At 45.7% G+C, this 22,460-nt stretch overlaps 2 protein-coding genes and 1 long non-coding RNA gene across 3 annotated transcripts in view; 1 reads left to right on the top strand and 2 right to left on the bottom strand.

Annotated features, from left to right (window-relative positions):
• The window catches only part of OSTN (osteocrin), a 104,162-nt gene extending 102,055 nt beyond the window's left edge, over nt 1-2,107 (bottom strand). Inside the window, exon 1 of the mRNA XM_056359154.1 lies at nt 1,998-2,107. Within this exon, the coding sequence (XP_056215129.1) occupies nt 1,998-2,012 (15 nt within the window). The 5' untranslated portion in view covers nt 2,013-2,107. The remainder of the gene's footprint in view (nt 1-1,997) is intronic.
• LOC130158421 (uncharacterized) lies at nt 550-1,183 on the bottom strand. Its single transcript, XR_008825287.1, has 2 exons — nt 1,036-1,183; nt 550-730 (listed from the first exon to the last, which is right to left on the bottom strand). It is a non-coding gene; the product is annotated as an uncharacterized LOC130158421 (long non-coding RNA).
• Nucleotides 2,108-4,539: 2,432 nt separating the features above from the next.
• Nucleotides 4,540-11,977, top strand: GMNC (geminin coiled-coil domain containing). The gene is made up of 5 exons (XM_056358875.1): nt 4,540-4,650; nt 7,421-7,577; nt 7,682-7,767; nt 9,183-9,299; nt 10,765-11,977. Exons 1-5 carry the CDS (start codon nt 4,540-4,542, stop codon nt 11,407-11,409), a joined length of 1,116 nt encoding a protein of 371 aa, XP_056214850.1. The 3' UTR covers nt 11,410-11,977.
• The last annotated feature ends 10,483 nt before the right edge of the window (nt 11,978-22,460 follow it).

The raw sequence follows: 22,460 nt of genomic DNA, 5'->3' as shown, positions 1-22,460 counted from the left end.
TCACAGCCAAGAACAAAGGTACTCACTTGGCCAGGGGCTTCACGAGTACATTTTTGATTACAGAAATATAAAATCTAAGCAGACACACCACTCCTGATTGATAGATGAGGAACCTAAACACAGAGATGCAGAGACTGACTTGGGTCTATACAGTAAATGGGTGATGATGTTCTGAGGTTTCAGACCTCATGTTTAAGTGCTGCTATAAAATCGTGTAAAATCAGACCCAGGAATAGAACATACTCCTCTTCCATACATTAATCAGACTGGCAACAGTAACAGATTCCCACCTGTAGTTTTCAGGAGAACCCACCAGTTTGTCAAAAGCCGTACCCGAGATCTGTATTTCTTTAGGACCTCATTTTTTATGATACAGTTCCAGATGCTCAGAAGAAAAGGGCAAGACATATGCAATACATAGGGACTGGGATGCATTCTGAGATAACATGCCCACAGAACACTAAACGAGGGCAATTAGTGTCCTCTTCAGGCAGAAAATCAATATACACAGTAGAATTAATGATAATATTCAAAAGAACACTCCAGAACGATAAAAAGCATTATTTGATTTATTTTAATACCACAATGTTCTCGCTCTCAATGCCATTCTGTAGTAGTGAATTCTATAAACATACTCTGTGCTACACAAAACCAGCACTTCTTCCATTTGCCTTTCCATTTCAGGACACGGGTCCTCGTTCCTGTACCTGGGGGTGTAACGAATTGCAATCTAGAGGGATGTGAAAAAATAAATAGTCACCCACACTGACAGAAGACAAAGTCTATTACTAGAGGTGTGTTAAGTGCTTCTCAGATGGTCAGGAAAATACAAAAACAATTACACAAAACCAGACAACAACAGCATAGAATGTTGTATGTAAGTATATGAAAATGGCAAGTACACAAGCACACAGGATGCAAAAGTAAAAGCTAAAGTCCAAGAAAGACAAAAAGTCACAAAATCTTCATGAATAAATTTAGATCAGAAATTAGATTAACATTTTGAACAAATAGTCAAGAAGTAAGAAGTAGTACCGGTGTCACAAGAGAAACCAATGGACTGCTGGCATTGAAGTTTTATGAACTGACTGCCTAACTAAAGCAGGAGATGGGACAAGATGACCCAGAAGTGCCTCCTAGTTCTAGATCTTCATGAGTAGCGAACTGTGCTTTACCTAACAGATCTCCCTCTAAAGCAGGGATCTTCTGTCCCTTGTCAAACAACAGTTACATCCACAGGAGAAAGCAAAGATTAACTATTAACAGAACAGGGGTGACAGGAGATGGGTGAGCAATTGTGCACACAACACGTGGCACACACGTTACTCAAACATACTCCTTACGTATTTCACTTGTGAGGATATTCTATACATAAAAGGGTTGCTACCTATGCATAAAAACTTCAACTTTATCAGATAAATCCAAAGCATGTCTGCAAATCCATGGAACTCCATTATTACAAGGAAATGTGATTTGACTGTAAAGTGATTTTCCAGTTCAAAATTAATCATGTCCAATAAAGAATACCCCTTCAAAATCTTAATGTCTGCACAGGTAATGAGTTCCTTGCACACTTGCTACCCAAAGGATAAATGTAGAAGATAACTGCAGATCTGGAGGAACGTAACTTGTCAGCACCTTGAACTTAAGACACTTTCTAAAAGTCCACAGTTTCAAAGCAATTCAATATTAACTGAATGTGATAGATATTCATTTGGATTTTCATTATTTAATTTGAACCTACATAGTACCACAAAAATACAAGCCCATCAGATAATATCCATTACTCAAATTAAGTTTCTAGATCACTATAAAATGTTATCCTTTTCTATACTACTGGTAAAATACAACTTACTTCCTTGGAGAAAAAAAAATCCCCCTTTTCTGAATACAAACAAGTAAGCATTAGTAATACCAAATTCCCTTCTAGGGATCTATCACAGAAATAAATCTCATCCAGCATATACCAGAAAACACAGAAGCAAAATCCTATATACCTGAACATGCTGCATGCCTTCATTTGAAACCAGAATAAAGCACTGAAGCCCTCATGAATCAGATGACTAACTGCATTTTACAGCTAATTACATCCTCAGATGTATTTAATGCCAGCTGACAATAATTTCAAAACTAGTAACTGGTGTGAGAGAGTGATGGAAAAGGTAAATATTATCCTAAAATGCACCAGGAAGAGATAAAAAGAGAGAAAGATTTGTCAATGCTTTTCTTTTAAACATTAGTGCATTACACAGCCGGCTGTGGAATTTTGGTCATCTATCTGAAAAACAGGTTAATGTCAGCTCTGAGATGGGTTCCTGCAGTGTTTATGTTAGGGAAGACTGTAAAAAACCCTGCCTTCTTTGACCTAAAAAACAAAGCAAAAGACAATATGTGACAACACTCTGCAAAGACAAGGCTAAACACCACAGAGAGAGAAGAAGTGTCTAAACTAAAGCAAGAGTTTGGCACAAGGACAGAAGGGATTATACCTGCTATGAATACGCTCAGACTGGAAACTAGAAAGTGTCTAGCCATCAGAGCTCAGAGTATGGTGGAGCCTCACAGTGGGAATAACATAAGGAAAATAACCTAATTAGTTTTAAGAGGGAGATTGAAAAGTTTAAGAATGTCTCAACAGCAGGGGACTGGATTTGGGAAGTGCCTTTTAGTCCCACGTTCAAGGAGGAAGACTGATCAGAGAACAACCAGAACCTGTATCTGCATAAATTTCCATTCAAAAGCATTCTTGCAAATTAGTCTCATCAGGTTTAACTAATCACACCTTTAGTTCATAAACATAATCACAGATTCATGCAGATGTCAGACACATGTGTGTACCTGACTATAGGTTAGTATCTGGAGTTATTAAGTGAGCCTCTATTTTGCCGCTGATATATTAAACATCCTTAAGAGAGATAAGTAGCTCTGTAGCAGTAATATGGAAGAAAAAGTGAAGAGGATTTGGAGTGAGTCTGGACACCCATGCAGGTGTTAGCATGAGAAGTAACACACACTGTTGTGAGACCAGTATAAAAGTCGAATTAGTTTTTCTTCTGTGTACCATCTCTCGTGAGACCCAGTTCACAATGGTCCAAATATAAATTTAAGGCCATTTCTAAATTAAAATGAGTTAAACCAGAAAAAAAAATTAAGTTTGTTGTTCGGGTTTTTTTCAGTCTGAAGGATTAGCTTCATCATTGTCATGTAAACAGGAAAAATCATTAAAATTACAGTAGAAATTATAGGTACAAAGAACACAGGGGAATTAACACACTGCAATATGTGTTAGCGTGTTCTCAAAACTTCAGAAAAGAGCTGCTATTACACTTGGTGAAATCCTATCTCCACTAAAACAATACTGCAGTCTTGATAAAAATTTCATCCCTGAATTTTTATTTACAGTTAAAGAAGTATATCATTAACTAAAACAAGCAGTAAGAGCTCTGAGAGGGGCTGCCTCAGATGAACAGGAAAAGAATTAGCAGATGATTGTTATTTGGTTTTGTTTTCACTACACATTGATGTGTAATTGCTACCATGACCTGAAGATCTTCTCTTCATTGTGTGTGACATCCATACACAATTCGGCAAAATCAGCTCTTTCTCTCTTACCCCAACAGCATTTGTCTGTCCTTGACAGTCACCCAAAAGTTAACTCCCCAAACCTATCAGCCTCCTGGGCTCTGACTTCGTAGTCTTTTACCCATGAACCTTCTTTCACTCCCCAACATAGAAACCACAGCACAGTGCGTTGACATGAATTCCTTGAGCTCAGAAAGCAAAGCACAGTCTAAACACAACCCAACACAATACCAGCTGTGCAGGAGCAACAATGGAGTGACCACAGCTTTTCTTCATACCTGCTTTTTACCCCAACAGCGTGCCCGTACTCCTCCCACCACTTCTCAGAGGCAAATAGCATGCCTAAGCACACAGAGCTCTGCCAAGAGGAAGTGGAGGCAGAGCCGCCAGCAGTGCGCCAGGCAAAGGGCCCTGTCTAGGAGCAGCCCTGGGCCAGAAACGCTTCTCCCCACACCCACCCAAAGCGGGAGGGAAACTGCCCACTCCATGTCCCTCCCTAGACGTGATGTTCAGACACTCGGCTCTCCTCTCCCTGCAGCTGCCCTCTGTCCCTGAGAGCCAAGCTACGAGATGACTCGGGGGTGCTACAAGGGGCAGCCTGGCACCCGCCCCACGGGGCAGCCCGTCAGTTCACCCACTAGGCCTCGCCACTGCAGGCTCCTCTGCACCTGCCTGCACCCCACCCGGGGCTAGGCAGGCGCCCCCCTAGGCTGCCCGGGCCGCCAGGAGAGGAACCATGTGGCCAGGGAGGAAGGCGCAGGGCGGCCCCGACCCAGGCAGGAGGGACGAGGCTACGGCCCCGCAGCCACCACTGCGCCCCGCAGCCACCACTGCGCCCCGCAGCCACCACTGCGCCCCGCAGCCACCACTGCGCCCCGCAGCCACCACTGCGCCCCGCAGCCACCACTGCGCCCCGCAGCCACCACTGCGCCCCGCAGCGCGTGCGGGCGCGGGGTGATGACGTCGCCGGGGCCGCTCGCCTCCCCCAATGGCCGGGCCCGGCGCTCCCGCGCCTCGGAGGCACCCCAACATGGCCGCTGTCTCGGGCGGCCCCAGGCCGAGGCTTCGGTGCCCGGAGGGGCTGCAGGCGGTCCGTGGGCCCTTACTCCCCGCACGGGATTGCTCCCGGCCCAGAGGGCTCCTGAAGCCTGTCCCGGGCTTGCCTGCCTCACTGTCCGGCGCTGCAGAGGCTGCCCGGCGCACAGCCTCCCTGCCTATTGCCGGCGGTCTCGGGGCTGCTGCTTCCCCTCGACCCGTTCCCGACGTGTTACAGGCCTGCCGGGCCTGTAGCAGCCCTTGCCTGGGGTGAGGGAGCCATTGCTGCTACGGCACCCCAGGAAGCACCCTGAGGCAGCCCGCTAAAGGACAAAGGGACTAAGCTAAACCAAGGACGGCTGCGCTGGGCCTTGGCGCTGGTTGGAAGTGTTTCATAGAGCTTGTGTTTCTGGCTAGCCCAAAGATGCCCCCTGATGCCATGCAGGAGATGGGTTAGCGCCCAAAGACTGTGGGTTATCACAGCTGTTGCCAAACTGTGCAGAACTGAGGTTTAGTTAAGCTAAAGAGTGACCCAAGGCTGGGTGTGATGCCGATTTGGAGCATGAGCCCTTTTTAAAATGCCTCTGTTGGGAAAAACATAATCAAGGTGGGAGATGGCAGTGATTTAATGTGGCATAGCTGCCAGTTCACCTTGGGCAGCAACCTAGGAAAATATGCCAGTAATAAAAGAATGGAAGGCAAATGGTCCTCATGGTTTGTATTGTCCCTGAGCCTTGCTAATGGGGAAATGGCACTGAGCATCCTCCAGGGGAGAAATGAAAGACCATCCCATATGCCAGCATGGGCTGCCTTTGGCCCAGCCTCACCCTTGGGTGGCTGCAGATTGTGTGTGCAGGCAGGTCCAGTTACCTCCTTGAATAGCCCTTGCCATAGCAGGAGGCAGGATCCTGACTGAACAACTGCTCTGCTATTAGCTTTATTTCCACTGTCCCCTACGCTGTTCAAAGACAGACTCGCAGTGAAGAGTTGTTTGGTTTGATTTTTTTTTTTTTCCCCTGGGAACAACTGAAGCCTATCTATGGATTTTAATTGCTGTGGAAATCTGATGTGAATTAGAAGTGACTATGTGCTGACAATCTCTGTCTTTTACACACCTGCATATGGCTTTTGCAACATCACCCTTTATGATAGTAAATCTTATACCACTGTCACAGCATTTATATCCTGAGATCTTCTGGAAGCCTGGGTCTTGACAGAAAACTAATTCCTAGTATAGTGAGGTATTTGCAGGAGCTTGTCATTGCATGCTATTATTCTGAAACCTTCACTTTCTCCCTCAGAGCTGTCCACGGAAGTGCTTTAAGTCATATTTGCTTCTACACACCCCTGGGAAGCTGTGGAAAACCCGCTCCCTCAGTCAGGCATGCTGGACAAACTTGCTTCTTCCTGCTGGATTTTACAACTGCAAACAAGGCTTCAAAACAAAACAAAACAAAACACTCACCAGCAACACCAGCAGCCCTGCTCTGAACATGTGGGATGCTTCCCTGGATCCCTGCTCATTTCCTGGAGTGAAACTCAGGCACACCAGTTCAGTGCTGTCCTGAAGTGTGTGGAGGCTTTTTTTTTTTTTCCCCTCTCTCTCCTTCTTTTCTTTTCCCTCCTTCCTTGTGTTGATTTGTGGGGCCAGAATGACTTTGATTTCAGCAAGTTTGCTGTTTATTCACGTCACAAGTTTGACAGCTTTACACCAAATCAGATTGCTGGGTTTCAGGAGAGCTCTGAGGCGTCACTGGGAGCTCCTTTAGATTAAACTCGCCTCCCCGGTCTCCCCCCTCTCCCCCTCCTTCAGAGCCATTTAAACCTCTCTGGGGCTTTTAACAGAAACGTGCTCCCAAGACCTGCATTTCATTCTGCCACTAACATGGTAAGTGCTCTTTGCATTTCTGTCGACCTGGAGTCAGAAAGGGAGGAGCTGGTCTCTCTGCCTTGGGGGGGTTGCACCAGGTTTTGTGCCCTCTTTAAGATGGGGAAAGAAGAGGGCTCTCGTCTACCTGCAAGAGCAGTCTTTGCTGCTGTGCCTTCCCATGGGTGAGCAGGTTCCCTGCTCGAGGCTCTAAACTCTGCCGTTGCCTTGCAGAGATTGAGAGCTGCTGCACTTGGGGCTTATTTGGATGAAGGGAAAGGGGTGAATCCAGAGACAACCCCAGGTTTTGCTACTGTGCGGTCTGGGACTCCCGCAGAACTGCAGGGGCAGAAAAGAGTGCGAGCAGCCTGCAGGTCTCTGCTGGCTTTGTGCTGCTTTAGAGCCGAATCGAGCCCCCAAGGTGGGAGGAACGGAGTGGCCAAGGACAGCCCGCGTCCTCCCTTCACCTTAAACCGGCTCGGGGTTGGCTGAGCAGTATTTCCAAGGGACTGCAGGAAACTCGGCCACCTTCCTGGCGCACCTCAGCCCGGAGCCCCTCTGCCGCGGAGGGCTGCGGCGGGGGCGGCACTGCCCAGCGCTCAGCAGCGGCGGGGCGGGGGGGGGGGCAGGGCGGTGCGGTGCCACCGGGCTCGGGGCGGGGGGGCAGCGGGCAGCGGGTCAGGGCTGGCAGCTCCCGCGGGGGCAGGCGGCGCCTGGCAGGGGCTGAGGGGCTCCTCTGCGACAGGTACCCGAGCAAACCCCGAGCGAGGCGGCGGAGGGTGGGAGCGCTTCCCCGCGGGGCAGGGACCAGCCCCCGCAGCGCTGGGATGCTTCCCGCCGGGATGCGGCGGGGCCGGTGCGGGGCTGACACCGCCTCCCCTCGGGGCCCGCCGTACCCCGGGGGGAACCCACCGCCACGGCCCCTTCCCTCCGCAGAGCACCGGCCGGCCGTGCCCGCAGCCGGACATCGCCGGGGGCCCGGGCTGCGCCTGCCCCTGGCCCGCCCCCGCCGGGGTTTCCAAGGAGACTTGGGCCGCCGTCCGCGCCGCGGAGCCGCCGCACAGCCAGGGCCGGCGGGAGGCTCGGCCGCCCGGTAAGTGCCCGCCCGCCGCCGCCGCGGGGGACCCGGCCGCCGTGCGTAGCCGGGCTGGGCGAGGAGGTGGGAGCGGGCTTAACCCCCCGGGTCTGCCCCCCCAGGCCAGCTCTGCAGCCCGCAGCTCGGTGCCCAGGACGCAGTGTGGCAGGGAGACCAGCTGTCCTCCCAGCTCTACAGAAACAAGCAGGTAAAGGCTCCGCGCCCCCCTGGTTTCTCCCCGCCAGTTCTTTTACCCTGTATCATGTATCGCACCTTCTGGGTTGGTTTACAGCAGGTCTCCCTCTCACTGGCACGCATGTGGGAAACGCTGGCAAACTGCTTTACGTGGGTAGGTTTTGTTCCTTGCTTGAAGTATATGTCTCCCCCGTGTTGTCCCATGAAGCTGGAAGAACTGTTGTGGGATACCCTGTTCATCCCTCCCCTTTTACAGCATATTGCGCCAGCTGCCTTGGTGCTAGAGAAGACCAGGGGCATGACCAAGGAGTCCCTCAGGCCCTCACGATGCAGAGCCTCATGCTGTTGACTAAAAATACAGTGTGTGCATCCTCCTGAGTCCACTAGGATTAACTTCATGAGAAGTGATTCCACCAGAATTACCTACTTATATGGAGGATCAGCCGTTGACCAACAAGTATTTCCTTGTTACTTTATTTTCTCTCTTTCCCTTTTTGTGAATCCCGTCAAGTGGCAGCAGAAACTCTGAACAGTTCTAGATGAAGGAACCCCAGACAGATCAGTCTGATCAAATACTTGGAATGATATTTTGACACAGTGAAGTTGATAGATACTCATTTACTAACTGTAAGGTCCCTGGAATCAAACCCTAGTTCCAGAAACCACTGTATTTCTTTCTTTGGCTCTACCACAGTCATTTCAATCTGTGCTCTTCAGCCTGTGGTCAGCAGGTGCCCAAGGTCCTTGGCAGAAGATTCTTTGTCCTCCTAAAAAAAAGTCTCCAGAGCTATGATCAGGAGACAAAAATCTCTGCAAATACGTAGACTTCTCATGAAAAAGTGTTGGGCATCAGCAAATCAAAACATATCTGTTCAGCTCTTGGGACCTGGGATTATTTCAGCTCTGTATATACACTGGGATTGGCACAGTAGGGTCCAGGATTGAAGGGATCACCGAGCGGTACTGTATCATAAAGAATGGCAGTTGCATCTTCCTTCTGCACCCTACCCCCATAAACTGTGAGTCTGCAGCTTCTCTCTCCTTTTCTCCACCAGCCAACTACAAATGGGAATGAGAGGGGTGCAAAGGGATGCTTACTGCTGCTCAGGACATCTGGCAGCTACTATCATGCCCGTGATGGTTTCTGGCTGTTCATCGGGCTACCTGTAAGTCTGTTCTGTTATTATTCCATGCTTACAGGTTTTTTTTTCAAAGTAATCTTCTCAAACACTCACTAAAGAATAAAGGAAGTTGCCTGAAAACTGAACAGTCGTGCCGCTTAGATTTATGAAGAGAAGAGGCTGGAGCGGGTGTGTTGAGTTCACAAAGCAAACACCCAGATCATCAAATCAAAGCAGCCTGTACCATAGGGCAATTGCTATTAAGTTACAGAGTCAACATCTATTCATCAATATCTCTATTCCACAGCTTCAAGATACTTTGCTTCAGAAGGAAGAGGAACTTGCTAGGTTACATGAAGAAAATAATAACCTCCGACAATACCTGAATTCTGCCCTGATTAAGTGTTTAGAAGAAAAAGCCAAGGTATTGTGTTCAAACCTGCTGTATAGACGTGTGTGGAAGAAACAGGTTGAATAGGAGCATGCCAGTGAAATATATGGAAAGCCCAAGAGAGCAGACAACCTGCAGTGTGAGATCTATTTAACTTCACAGAGCTGCCAAATTCTGGTCGTGGATCTAAGGTGACTGTTTACTCCAGGAATGACATCCTATCAGGTTCTGACTATGGAGACAGTATAACCCAAGACATAATTAAGTGTAGTTTATAAGTAAGTTCAGTTTGTAAGCAAGGTAAAATTATTCCATCTAATGCTTTTTTCAGTGAAAAGTTCAAATTTGAACATACATTTCTTGAATGTGTCTGTTTTGTCAATTATCTTTTTTGGTAAGGAATAATTTTTCCTTTTTTATGTTTTGGGTGATTTACATTAGAATACTGATCTGATTTTTTTAAAAAATATTAATTAAAAAGTTGTGTGGGTTTTTTAAAAAGTGAAATACAAACTTAGGTACATCAATTTAACAGAATATTTCATCCAACGTAAGTATGAAAGGGTTTTCTTAAGTAAATATTTTGATTATTTTTCTCTCGTCCAAAAGAAAGTAAAGATAATTGTTTCTTGTTGTATTAAAGACATTTTTTACTATTCCAGCCTTGTCCATGAAACTGAAAAATTAATCATTTTCTCATCTCTGTGGATTGGGCACAAAGTAAAAAAACCTGCAAAAAATAGCAGACTTTCCTTTTACATCCTATTCTGAGGTGACAGTATGGCATGTCCCCCCTCCAATGCCACGACCTGGCTCCTTGCAGTAGAAAAAGTCTCCTTCATTGGGCACAGCACAGAGACATGGCCACCCCTCTGTCATGTGGAGGAGGATGCAGTGTGAAATCATCACAGGAGGTGTCTGAGCAATGAATTCACGATGCGGTGGGGAGCTTCCTCATTATTCCTGCCTTCCTTTGACCATCCCTGGTGCCTGAAGGGCCCTTGACCTTGAATAATGATAACTGAGGTGGATTAATGAGCTCAGAGCCACTCAGTTTCTGCTCTGAACGCTCCCTGGCCAGGATCACACCTGCCCAGTATGAGTGACCTTTGCATCCTCCCTCTTTGTCAGGTTGCCACATTCCCCCTGCATCCCGCTCACCTGCCAAATGCTGCTGGCAGCAGCAGCACAGAGCAGTGCCATACAGCCGGGCGGGGGCTCTCATTTCACACCGTACTGAGTGAGAATGGGATCAAAGCACAGGCCTTATAGACATTATCAAATTCTTCTCTTTCAGGGACTGGATTGTTGCAAAGACTGTAAGGACACAAAATAGTCGTGTTGATATGTTTAAGCACAGGGTGGAAGAAAAAGGATCTTTTATAAGGATGTAGTAACCATCTTGCCCATCTAAAATCAGATCAGACACCTGTTGCTTCCAGGTAGTTAGAAATTCAGATTTTAATTTTCTTTCTCCACCATTTTTTTTTTTTTCTAGAAACTGCTATCCTGCCATGGCCAAAAAACCTGTGCTATTCTCAAAAGCACCAAGAGGAGATTAAAAGAGGACCATTGCTTTGTCCCTCAAGAAACTCCTCATGCTTCCAAAGCTAGAAGAAACCTCTTTAATGAATTCAGTGCCTGTGAAGAGCAAGCCAGCCCTGCTGTGGACAGCTGGGTCTTGCAGACTTTAGGATTAAAAGATGTCAACACCATTGATGAAACTTCAGCTAACTACAGTGCCCTATCCACAGACCTTGGAAAAGACACGTACTGCCTGAGCTCTGGTGAAGTAATAGACTATGACCGCAGTGAAGGAGCAGCAGCAGCATATAGCTGCAGCCGTGTGCCTCCAGCTAGCAGCAGTAACCATCCATGCAGTGAGGACTCTCCCTTCTTTCCACAGTTTTCTTCAGCACCATGTGTCTCCTCATCAGTGCCAAGTGTTTCCTCCCTCCCAGCCTATGGGTTGCCTTATTTGACTGGTGATTTGTCACCCAACAAAACAGAAGTGGCCTTCACAACATCCCTAAGTCCTCACCGAAATGTGAGAACGCACACCTTCCACCAAGGACAGGCCTTTGTGCGCAGGGATGATGATGGAGGGTGGAGATTCACCTGGGTGCCCAAGCAGGCTGAATAATGCACCTTCATTGAGGGTCAGCCATAGGGGGCTGTAGGAGACAGACACTTCCATCTTGTGCTTGAGGCAGGTTCAGGCATCAAAGGGCTCTGTTAAATGCTACTTTGTCACCTACCTGCTCCTCATTCCCTCCCAGATTTTCACAGGTGTGGCTCCAGGTTGCACTTGGACAATTATTTGCCCCAGGCCAGATCCTAAAATTGGTTCCACTTCTTTTTGTGCCTGTGTTGAGATACCAGCTTTCACTTGTTTCATGTTTTTCCTATCATTAGCTGTTCCTTATTATCTGGCAGTTTACAGTCTGGAGTGCTTTCAGCTTTGATGATCACTCCTGCGTGCACCAAACTGGAAAGCATTTTGGGAATACAGATTGGAAACAGCGCCTCTCTCACAGATATCCACAGACGACAAAGGAGGCATGGGTTGGAGGCTGAGGATCATCAATTTCTGAGTGATTCGTGTCTCTCCTATCTACACAGCTTGCCTTGGATTAAGGCAACCACGGGGTTTTGTTAATGTGCTACACTAGGCTGACCTACCTGCAGTTGCATGGTGCTGTCACATTCTTTGATGATGCCTCAAAATAAACAGGATTTGCTTCTGTTGGCTGGAGGCTACTTAATTACAAGTGATTCAGCAAGGTCAGGGGATTTTCGTAAGGTGTGATGAAGAGACTAATGTGTTTGCTGCTGCATTGTGCTTTAATGGTATTTTATCTGTCAGATAAAAGGAGTTTAAAAGGTTTGAGCCTTGGAACAGGAACTAAAATTGGAGATTCTGTAGAATAACGACACTGCCATCACCAGCCAAAGCTCTGGCCTAATATATCAATGGCAGAGATTTTCTCATCTGTGGGTTGTATATACTCAGAGCACTTCTTTTTTCTGCAAAGGATGCATTCCTTTTGCCTGCAGCATCCCACTGGTCTTTTGATTGATTTTATTCCATGTTTACTTGCCTGATTTTGGAAGTCCTCATAAAAGGAAGCCACTCCCTGGCTTCCTAAGCGATTTCTGTGGCTCCAGCGGGGCTTTTTTACAACATCAAGAGCTACACTTGTGAAACTGCAGATTTTCTTCCTAGGGAACAACCTCTTGACCTCTTTGTTCTGATCTCTGAGATCACACAGAGATTCATCTGCAATCAACATAAGCCCAGAGTCAGGGCTGCTTCCTCCTCCTCCCATAACGCTATGCTTCTTATGGGAAATGTTTCTCCTGGTTTGGGGAGGCAGTATCACTTAGTGGTTTGACTGAGGCTTTGGCAGCCACAACCTTCAATACCAGCTCTTGCCTCTTCATGTTTCTGCCAGGCAGTGATGGACTGAAGCTAGGACCATCGCTACCTTGAGAATGCTTTAAAAATCTCTGGAGAGAAGGTGCTTTAATGCTGCACAGGACTTGACTTTTAGTAACACTGCTAATGAAATGAAGTCAACTGACATGAAGTAACTCACCAGTAATGTTTTGTGTTACCTTTTTTTTTCTGCTTTGAGGTAGTTTGATGCCTAAGTATTGGAAATAGATTGGTCTCATTATTCTTGCTTTCAGAATTGCCCCAGTGGTATTAAGTACTTAAGTAAAAATATGATAATTGAGGATTTCCTTCCAGTGGCTTATGTCGAAAACTAGATTTTTCTTGATTTTTAGAGGATAAAAATATCTCCTAAATAGCGTCTTGTGCCTTAGAATTGAAATATTGGGGATTCTTCATCAGGAGCAGTAGTGATTTCCCAAAAGACTTTTAAATAAACAAACTCTGTATTTCTGGGTAGTTACTTTCAAGTCAGTCGGGGGCAGACTTCCAGAGTAGGCAATTTGAAAGCATTGATTGTAGGTATTATTGCACTGAATTTAAAAACAAAACAAACAAAAAATACCCAAAACAAACAAAAAACCCCCAATAACAAAGAACCAAAAAACACCAAACAAACAATACACATGGAATAAATACAAGTATTTGTTTGGGGTTTTTGCTGTAGTTGGTAACAATGTGGCCAGCTGGTGAAGACTAGTCAGACAAGACCACTGTTTCTATAGCACTTGTCTGCTTTTCAATGAAAGCAGAAGAAAAATCCTGTCCTACAAACAATTACTTGTCAAGGCATTTTTGTACTGTTAACCTCCTCTTGCCTTACTATGTACGGTGACATTGAAGAAAATACTCCTGTCGCTGGAGTTCTTATTAGTGCGTGTGGCAGTGTAGAAAATGCCTGACCTCCACATGAATATGTGATGGGACACCCTGGTATGTGCACTGTGGCGGGTGAACAGCATGCCAGGAATAGACAGTGTGGCCAGAGGATTACACCCAGCGCAGCTGTAGCTGCCACATCTTTCAAAGCAACTGTAAAACATAAGTAGAGAAAGATCTGTCTATGTTTTCTAACACTATTGAATGCTATTACTTACTTATTTCAATGCTCTGGTGTCAGCAACAGTAGTAAGTACATTTGTGTTGTCAGCAAATATTAATTCAGGGTTTTTTTTTCTCTAAAGAGTGAGTGAAAGCTTTCCACCTGCTTGTCTTTTCCTTTCCACATTTTTCTATCACTGCATGCGAGAACTTCTCCTGCAGAGAGCCAGAACAAAAACATCACATCTTTGGTACAATCCCAAAGTAGGATTTCAATAGGAACAAACTGATGCTTGAACCTTTGCCATCCTCTTGTAAAGGGGTGAACAGTCCCTTGTATCAACAAATAAATTATGGATGTAAATGAATAGCTCAAAGAATAATTTACCTGAATAAATCATCTTCTTTTCCTGTGGGTTCCTGAGTTTTACTCAGGATGAAGGTGTTGAATCCTGTAGCAGGGATATTTCTGTCTGAGCCTGGCCTGCTGGAGTTCATTTGGGCAGAGGGCTCCACGGTGCTGCTCCTGCCAGCTGATGGGTGCTCCTGACCTGCACGTGCCAACTTAAAATTCTGGTTTAGACAGCTGCTTGAGCAAAGGTCTCTATGTCAATAATATTGCTGATCACTGTAAGAGAGGGAGCACATGGGAAAGGAAACAGAAAAATCTCCAAAGCTTTTAGCAAATAACTAAGGGTGATTTCTTTTTCCCTGACAGCATCATTTGAACTAGTATTTCCTGAGCTACCTTAAAGAACAATAGAAACAAGCTACTCTGTGTCTAACACCAAGCCACAGCAAGCAAGTCAGCCCCAAGGTGAGGAATGAGACTCTTCTGCTTTTTTCTTTTTCTGTAATGCTCCCACCGAGTATTACATCTCAATTCTCAATTTTACATCTCAATTCTCCATTTAACATCTCAATTCTCCTTGAGGACAAGTCCCAGTCACCAACCCCGTTCCTTTAGATAAATATTGCTCCTGTTGCCAAAAGAAAGCCTTTACTCACCATGCCTCACTCTAAACTGCCCAGTTCCTCTGACAGTCCTGCATTTGTGCAGGTATAATAGATGTGGAAAATTAATGTTATGGCAGATTACTGTCAAGTGGTGGGATATGGAGGATGGTTACTGACCAGGCTGGTGCTGGTCCGACATTCTGATTTGACCTGCTGTGTCCCCGTGACTTCACTGGGCCTAAAAGCAGTAAAGCTGCATTCATGTGGTGCTGCTTCCAGCGTATTTGCTTTTATCTCTTGCCAGGGCTCATGACCTTAGGTGCAGGCTGGGGCTGCAGCAGCAGCATGGCTGCCAACTTGATACTACGAGTCTGAATCTAGCTCCTTGGTGTGTAGGCACACAGCATAAATGCACTTTAAATTGAACTAGTAAAAATCAGCCATAGAAATGGAGCCTAACACACCATCTTTTTCTTCCTGAGAAAATTCTGGAAATGCTTGTTTGCTTTTAATTACTGTCTAGTTTGCATCATAGTTCTTTGGCCTGCAAAGACACTGGAGAGAAAGTCTTACTGTACAAAACCTAGACCGGGCTTTGAGATGCAGGTTCAGTCCTGGTTTGTGCCTGATGCTGCCTGTTTGTCATTTTGTATCCATTCCCCATGGGTGAAACAGAGCCCTGTTACTCATGGGAAGTTCAAGGTGAAGCCCAGGGAAGCCTGTGACACATTCCTATGCCACAGAGATAGCTAGAGATCAATAGGAATGAAAGCAAAAAGCGGAAACAAAACCCAGTTCTTCACACAGCCATCACAACTAGGCAGCCAGGGGATATAGATGAAGAGTTTCAGTTTAGTACTGTACTTCTAAAACAAATCAGGCAGCTGGAATAGAGGAGCAGGAGGCAGCAGCAGCTCTGGGGTTTGATATTGCCTCTGGTATTACAATTTCTCTCTGTGTTTTGGTTTCTGTGGAATCCACCGCTGGACCAGTTCATAGCAATTTAACAAGAAAACTTGATTCTTTCTGCTGCAAACCATGTGAGAAGTTCTTTTTTGCCAAGGATCAGTACCAGGCCCCTATATCTCCAGGATGGGGAAGTGTAACTTGAATGGCCCAGGGAGGTTCTCTGAGCAGTGAACTTCATTGTCTGTAAATACCTGTCTTGTATTAACATATTTGTTTTATTTTTTTATTTGAATTTTGTTCGCTTTATTATATGAAGGTAATGTGCACCTACACCTTTTAAAACAATCCATGTTTTTAGAAAGGTATGCGAATAGAAATGGAAGTTAATATAACACTTAATATGTTGATGTTCATGATTTTTTGATTTAAAAGGCCATAATTTCATGTAATGACACTGGTAAAATTGACATTAAGTTATGTCTAATAAAATTTAACATCTAGTTGATGCAATTCTTTCTGCCCGCTTCAGCATGTATTAAACAACGCAGCTGTTGTTCACACTGCACAGCATCACACCTGGCACCTACACGCTCTCCAGAGGACTGAAAGGGACTTTTATTTCCTCCAAGCACCAGTGTCCACAGAGGAGTTACATTATTTTTGATCATAACATAACAGAGGTAAAGTTGTAACGGTCACAGGTATGCTCACTTCAGTCTGGCCTCGCACAGCATATTGCAGCGATCCATTGTTGTTTTGACTCAGAAATAGATTTGATGCTACAAAACAACTAGGACAGAGGGAAGTAGTGTGCTTTTTCCGTCATTTTTGCAGCATCAGGATCTCACTTAATAGACTCGTACCTTCTTTGATGTCTGAGCATCCTGATCCAGGGCAACCTGATTTGTCACAGTACTCCTGATTTTGACTCTGAAATGATGAATTTTAAAATGGCACTAAGGGTGAGGTAAAGAGACTGAAGATGACAGACCAAAGCATGAATAAAGTTTTCAAACCTCTATTTAGTTAGGTATACTTGACAACAAAAGTAAAGCTGTGTTACTTAGTAACTTTTCTTTCGTATCACAGGCAAGTTTATTAGTAACCATGCACCACCTGGGACCAGAGGGATCTATTTTTTTATTGGAATGGGAGTTTGTTCATTGCTTATGAAAAGGTACAAAATGAGCTTGCGTTAATCTCTTTTGCCCTCCTCTAGAAGCCACAATAGGTCTATTAGATGATTCAAGCACACTCTGGCTAGTTGCCAGGTAGCTGACATCCCATCATGAAGAGAGAGCAGTCTATAAATAATTTGTGGAATGAGCTGTGATTCACTGAAAATGCACTTCTCCAGTCATTTCTCTGCTCCATCAGCTGTGCATCATTGAATTATTTCAAGGCTAAATATTTACAGACAGTGCTGCCCAAGGAAATCAGTACCGTTATGGTGCACAAGTGACAAGTTATAAAAATCAGTAGGAGCATGGAAATCTGGGAGGTCCGAGGTCCCTATTTTCCCTGATTTATTGAAAAAATCCCACTCAAACTGTAGCTACAGTACAGGTATGTTTAGCTGAAACTCGCAACAACTGTCTCAGAAGCTACTAGTCACAGCACACTCCTTAAATAATCATTTACTAAGCAACGTTTGCACGTGTAACATCTTCCACCACCACATTATTTCCTGTTAATAATAGAACACAGGGTCAGGATTTGGGAGTGTGGGAGCTCTGACACTTTCAGGGGCACAAAATATGGAAGGCCAGGAATCCTAGCCTCCAGCAGTGCAGACTGAAGGCCTAGCACCACATTAGAGAGCCCACACGTGCAGTCAGTGTCCCAGATGTGCCACTAAAGCCCCAGCTGTGCAGACAGCAGCAGCCAGGCAGCCGAGGTCCCCGCAGTGCCGTTGCACACCCAGATGCACAGCCAAGGGCTGTTGATTCCAACTGGTGTGGGCAGAGGCGCCAAGTGTTCACAGCTGGGTTCAGCTGAGGGCGTTCCGTTCCAGAGCCGTGCAGCTGGGGGACGGGGCAGGACGGGGCAGGACGGGGCAGGACGGGGCAGGACGGGGCAGGACGGGGCAGGACGGGGCAGGACGGGGCAGGACGGCCGTGTCCCCCGAGCGCCCGGCGGCCCTGGCCAAGGTGCTGAAACGGCCGCGCCGCTCCCGCCGCGCGGCGCGGGTACGGAGGGGCGAGAGCACCCGGGCGAGCAAGCGAGCACCTCCCGCCAGAGAAACATCCCGCAATGTCGGACCCAAAGGCTGGGCAATCCTCAGGGAGCAAGCTGGGCGGGACACGCTGTTACCAGTGCCTGAAGGACGCTGCCACACGCCAAGGCCTTTGGTTAAAAGAATGACCTGTCTTTAATCCCTACCCGATGACATGACTGGGGTTAAGGAACCAGGGAGAAATACTGTGTGCACAGGGCTGCATCCTTGGCAAACATCACTGACAGTTGACAGGTACAAACAGTGCCAGGCTCCTCTGCCCAGGCAGTGAGGTAGCTGGGTAACAGGCAAGCTCATTCCGGAGGCTGCATGCCTGCCCAAGTATCCTACTACAAATCACTATACGTAGCGAAAGTGTCAGCTGGAAGCTCCCCTCACCAGTGTTATGAACTGCAGTTTATTCCAGATACAGAAGGAAGAGATTGTCAACTGTCTCCCAGCTAGGACAGAAAAACCAAGAAATCCCTGTGACATTTGGGAAGTAGCATCTTTTGTAACCTCTGAAGCATTGCATGTTTTATTGAGTATCAAGCTCCAGATATTAAGCTTAATAATACAGAAACATTTGTTACTAAAGAATTGAGAATTAAAATAATTGTTACTCTTTGCGTTACAGGATTACATAGACTATCCAGATGGGAATATGGGCTCCATTATATTGGAAATTGTATTAAAAAATCTTACCCACTCTGTAAGGAATTCTGTTCTCATTTCCACTGAATAGGATCCCAAATAGCCTCCCTCTTTTCTGAATGGATTTACCAAGTTACACTATTAAGTGGGACTTGAAATATGTATAGTGTTTCTCTGTTTTTTCTCAACATTCACTCTGGAATTACATGACAGACACCTACTAAAATGATTTTCAGTAATCAAGAGACAGAAAATAATAAGAACTGCCTTGCCACTGCTCTCCTATTCTTTGCCCATCTAGTCCCATTTGAAATCCAGCAGCACAAAATTATCTGACAATTTCAAACAATGGTAAAAAGGAAAAAAGGAAAATTACATAGATAAAAAGCTTCAGAGCAGATTTGCGTTTTAAGAAAAGTTGACATTTCTTTTGTTTTTAAAACCACATAGTTCCAAGACACAAGTAATGCCTCTTTCTAAGAAATACACACTCCTGGCCAGGCCTAGACAAAACCCTAAACTGACAACGGTGTAACCCAGGTCAGATCAGAGTAGTAACTCTTAATACTGTAAAACAAGAATTCAGCTCAGCAGTATTCACGCTCAGTTATAACTGTTGGGCATACTTTGAATTCCAGCTACCTCACTTGGATGCAGAATTAAACAGAACAAGTAGGAATGACAGGATCCCTTCTTGCTTCAGGAAACAGGGCTAATTTTGATTACCTATGGGTCATGAAATATTTAATTATACCTTTCTGCAGGTGAATGGAGAAGTCCTGATTTAATACTGGTGGGTATTGTTTAAACCTGCCAGCTTCAGTTTCCTCCAAAGATTGATATTAGCCTGGTATTTTTTCTTGCCTTCTTACCTGAAGCAACCAACAATACTGCTGTGTGAAGGATGCCATGTTCCTCCACAACAATTGCTTCATTTCAATAAAAGTGGTTTTTCTGAAATAAATGGATCATTTTTGCAATCTGTAAAAACTGAGCTAACCCACTGAAATCAGCATGAGTTAGCACTACTCCTGAGAACAAAATGGAGCTTTAAGTTTCTTCTTACTAAAAGGCTTATCAGAATGAAATATCATTACCTCAATGGCCCTGGGGCCGTTTGAGAGGTATATAAACATTTGCTACTTATCTGTTAGCCATTCAATTACTAAGATCTTGATACTGTGTAAATATTTAACTACAATAGAGGATATAAATCAGAGGAAAGTGATTCTGTTTCATTCCACTGATGGCAGTAAATTACAGGCTATTCAGACTACTGGGCTACACCCAAAGTACTGACTGAGCTGTGAACACAGGCAGACATTATCTAAAATTTCCTGTAAAGCAAGTCCTTATTTAATCTGGACTTCATAGGGGGAAGACTAGCAGTATACCACAACTCCAGAAGCCAGGAGCATTTTTTATGATATCAGCCAGGTAGGGAGAAGGTACCAGCATCCAATCTTTGGACTAGTTCTCCAGCAGATGTGACCAGGTGCTACGAGTTTGAGTGCCTGGATATTAATGACACAGGCAGCAGAGAAAAGGAGTGGCCAGTAAATTCTTGTTTCATTAATTTTCTGCAATAAGCAATCAGATAGGTCCGAGTGTAATTAGAGGCAGCAACATGATGAAACCAGACCAGTCAACCCTTGTGATCCAGGTTTCTGTGCAGTAACAAAGGTCCAAAAGCTGCCCCAGGAGCAGCCATTCTGTGTGCTGCTACTCCAGAGATGCAACGCTGAGCTCTCATCACAACAGGGACATGAGTTTTGTCACATCTCATTCCCTAAAGGCACTGCAAACTGAAAGTCAAAATCTCCAAGAACATGGCTTTTCCTGTGAGAGTAACTGCAAATGCATGGGTTCGTGCCCAGCTTTAGCAACAGCCACCAGCAACTGAGTCACTGTCACCATTCTCCACTGAACTGTCCTTACAACACCCTTTCTTTGGCTTTCTGATGTACAAGTCTTGGTGCCAGCGCTGGGGCCAGGATGATGGGTCACGCTTCTCCATTTCTAAGAGATAGTTAATACTACTGCTGGCTGGTGTTTGTCAGGACTTGTTTCTTCTCACATCCTTGTTTCAGCCCATGCCATCCTCTGCCATCAAACCACTTCACCAGCGGAGCAACTAGCATCAAATATCTTACAGAGCCCTGCTGCAGTCTTGAAAGGGACACCAAAGATCTGACAGACCAACTATCTTCAGAAAATAGAGCAGGAATGAGACGCTTCTACCAGAAGCGTGTCCAACCCTCCCAGCAATGTATCACTGCCCCGGGGTGGGGCACCTCACTCAGGGCTTCTGCTGACCTTTGCTTTGCTCTGCAACGGCCACTTTAGCAGAGAAGCAAGCAAGGCTTGCTCACAAAAAAAGAGAAATTATTTCCATCCTTTTATGGCTTGGGGTTTTTTTTCCTCCTTGCTTGCAGGATACCTCATCCCACCAGTGCCACCTGGTGGGCCCCAGTTCCCCCATGGGGAGGAAAGGGAGGGTGCAGCCAGAGGGCCTGGAACAGTTACAATCTTCTGGAAGAGAGCATGACTACAGAGAAGCAGGTATAACCCACACACACACACTTTTCCGAAAAAGTTTTCCAAGATGCATGGCCTCACTTCGGGGCTGCTGACAGTGGAAGTTATTCTGCCTCTGCAAGGGTGGATTAGGAAGAAAATTCCATTTGCCTCCCTCCTTTTTCACTTGGCCCACGTGCAGGTACAAGTTTAGCAAGTGCCTGCAAGCTCCAGTGCATACAAACAAGCCTTGTGCAGCATTATGATTTGGTTTTCTCTACCCTCCTTATGGCCTCCCCTGGCTAAAGTCAAAGAAACACTGAAAGCATCCAAATAAATCAGCCTATTGCATTTTCTCATCAGCTTAAAATGCTCTCCTTAGTGCCAAAAAAATGACAATTCTCTGCAGAATCAGGCTTGCAGGATGGTTGTATTGAAGCTATTTCTTTTTGCCTTGCCTTCTTGAAAGGCATATTGGCAGAGGAACATGTCTCCAGACTTTCAAGTCCAGTGCACCGTACCGAGCACACAAAAATATATGCATGGCACTGACAGAGTGCAGAGGGTGTCCCAGCACGAATCTGCTCTATGAACACTTGCCTTCTACCACGGTCATCCTAAGACAGGTCAGATTAATTGCACCATAACTGACAGCTGGTAGATTAAAGCCTGTCAGCAGACAGGAGCCCAAGCATGTTTGGGTGTTAGCCACCCTGAGGGACAGGGACTCAACACTGTTAACCACCCTGAGCTGAAAACCTTTAGAGCTGAGCCACAGCAGCCCTGGGATGACAGGAGTGACTCAGCCCTCCTGTGGCTTGGGCAGAGAGGAGTGATGAACAGAGAAGCTGGGGTTGACCACAGAAAGGCTGGGGCAGGGGGAGTTCCTAGGATGCCACAGCTGCTCCTTAGCACATAGTGCCAGCCATTAATAAAGAAGCAAACCTAATATCCCTAACAATCACGCTCTGCAACACTACAGTCCTCTGTCCTGCATTTGACCAGTTAAAACCTTCACTACTTCTGTCATGAGAAAAACTCAGGCTGCCTGTAACTGCAGCACTTCACGCTGCTCTCCTCTTCCACAGGAATATGTACACACAGCAACAGGGAGAAGAGGCACAGAACCTCAAACAAAAAAAGGAGGGTAAGAAAAGTGGGTTATCCAGTGATGGAGATAACCAACACTTACCATCATCATTATTAGCAATATATTATTTGAGCAGGTCAAACTCTCCCGTAAAAAGCAAAAAGCAGAGGATGAACATCTCAGAGGAAGGAATTAATTGGTAAGTTGCTTGGAAATGATTCCGAAACATCTGTTTTACAGCAGTCTGGGGAAGTTTTAGAAGAACAGAACAGAAAAAAATATAACCTTGTTCTGACTATTGTCTGAACCCAAGTCAGGAGAGCTAATGTGCAAAGGGAAGCAGCAGTGAAAGCT

Source organism: Falco biarmicus, chromosome 13, assembly GCF_023638135.1.
Source record: "Falco biarmicus isolate bFalBia1 chromosome 13, bFalBia1.pri, whole genome shotgun sequence".
NCBI lineage: Eukaryota > Metazoa > Chordata > Aves > Falconiformes > Falconidae > Falco > Falco biarmicus.
Note: the sequence above shows the minus strand (reverse complement) of the source record. Positions and strands in the feature narration are given on the sequence as shown.

Bases quoted from the DNA above. Each gene is read 5' to 3' on its own strand.
- GMNC (XM_056358875.1), top strand. From the start codon at position 4,540: ATGACGTCGCCGGGGCCGCTCGCCTCCCCCAATGGCCGGGCCCGGCGC. The intron at 7,768-9,182 runs GTAAAGGCTCCG...TCTATTCCACAG, and splicing joins AGCTCTACAGAAACAAGCAG to CTTCAAGATACTTTGCTTCA. The intron at 9,300-10,764 runs GTATTGTGTTCA...TTTTTTTTCTAG, and splicing joins GTTTAGAAGAAAAAGCCAAG to AAACTGCTATCCTGCCATGG.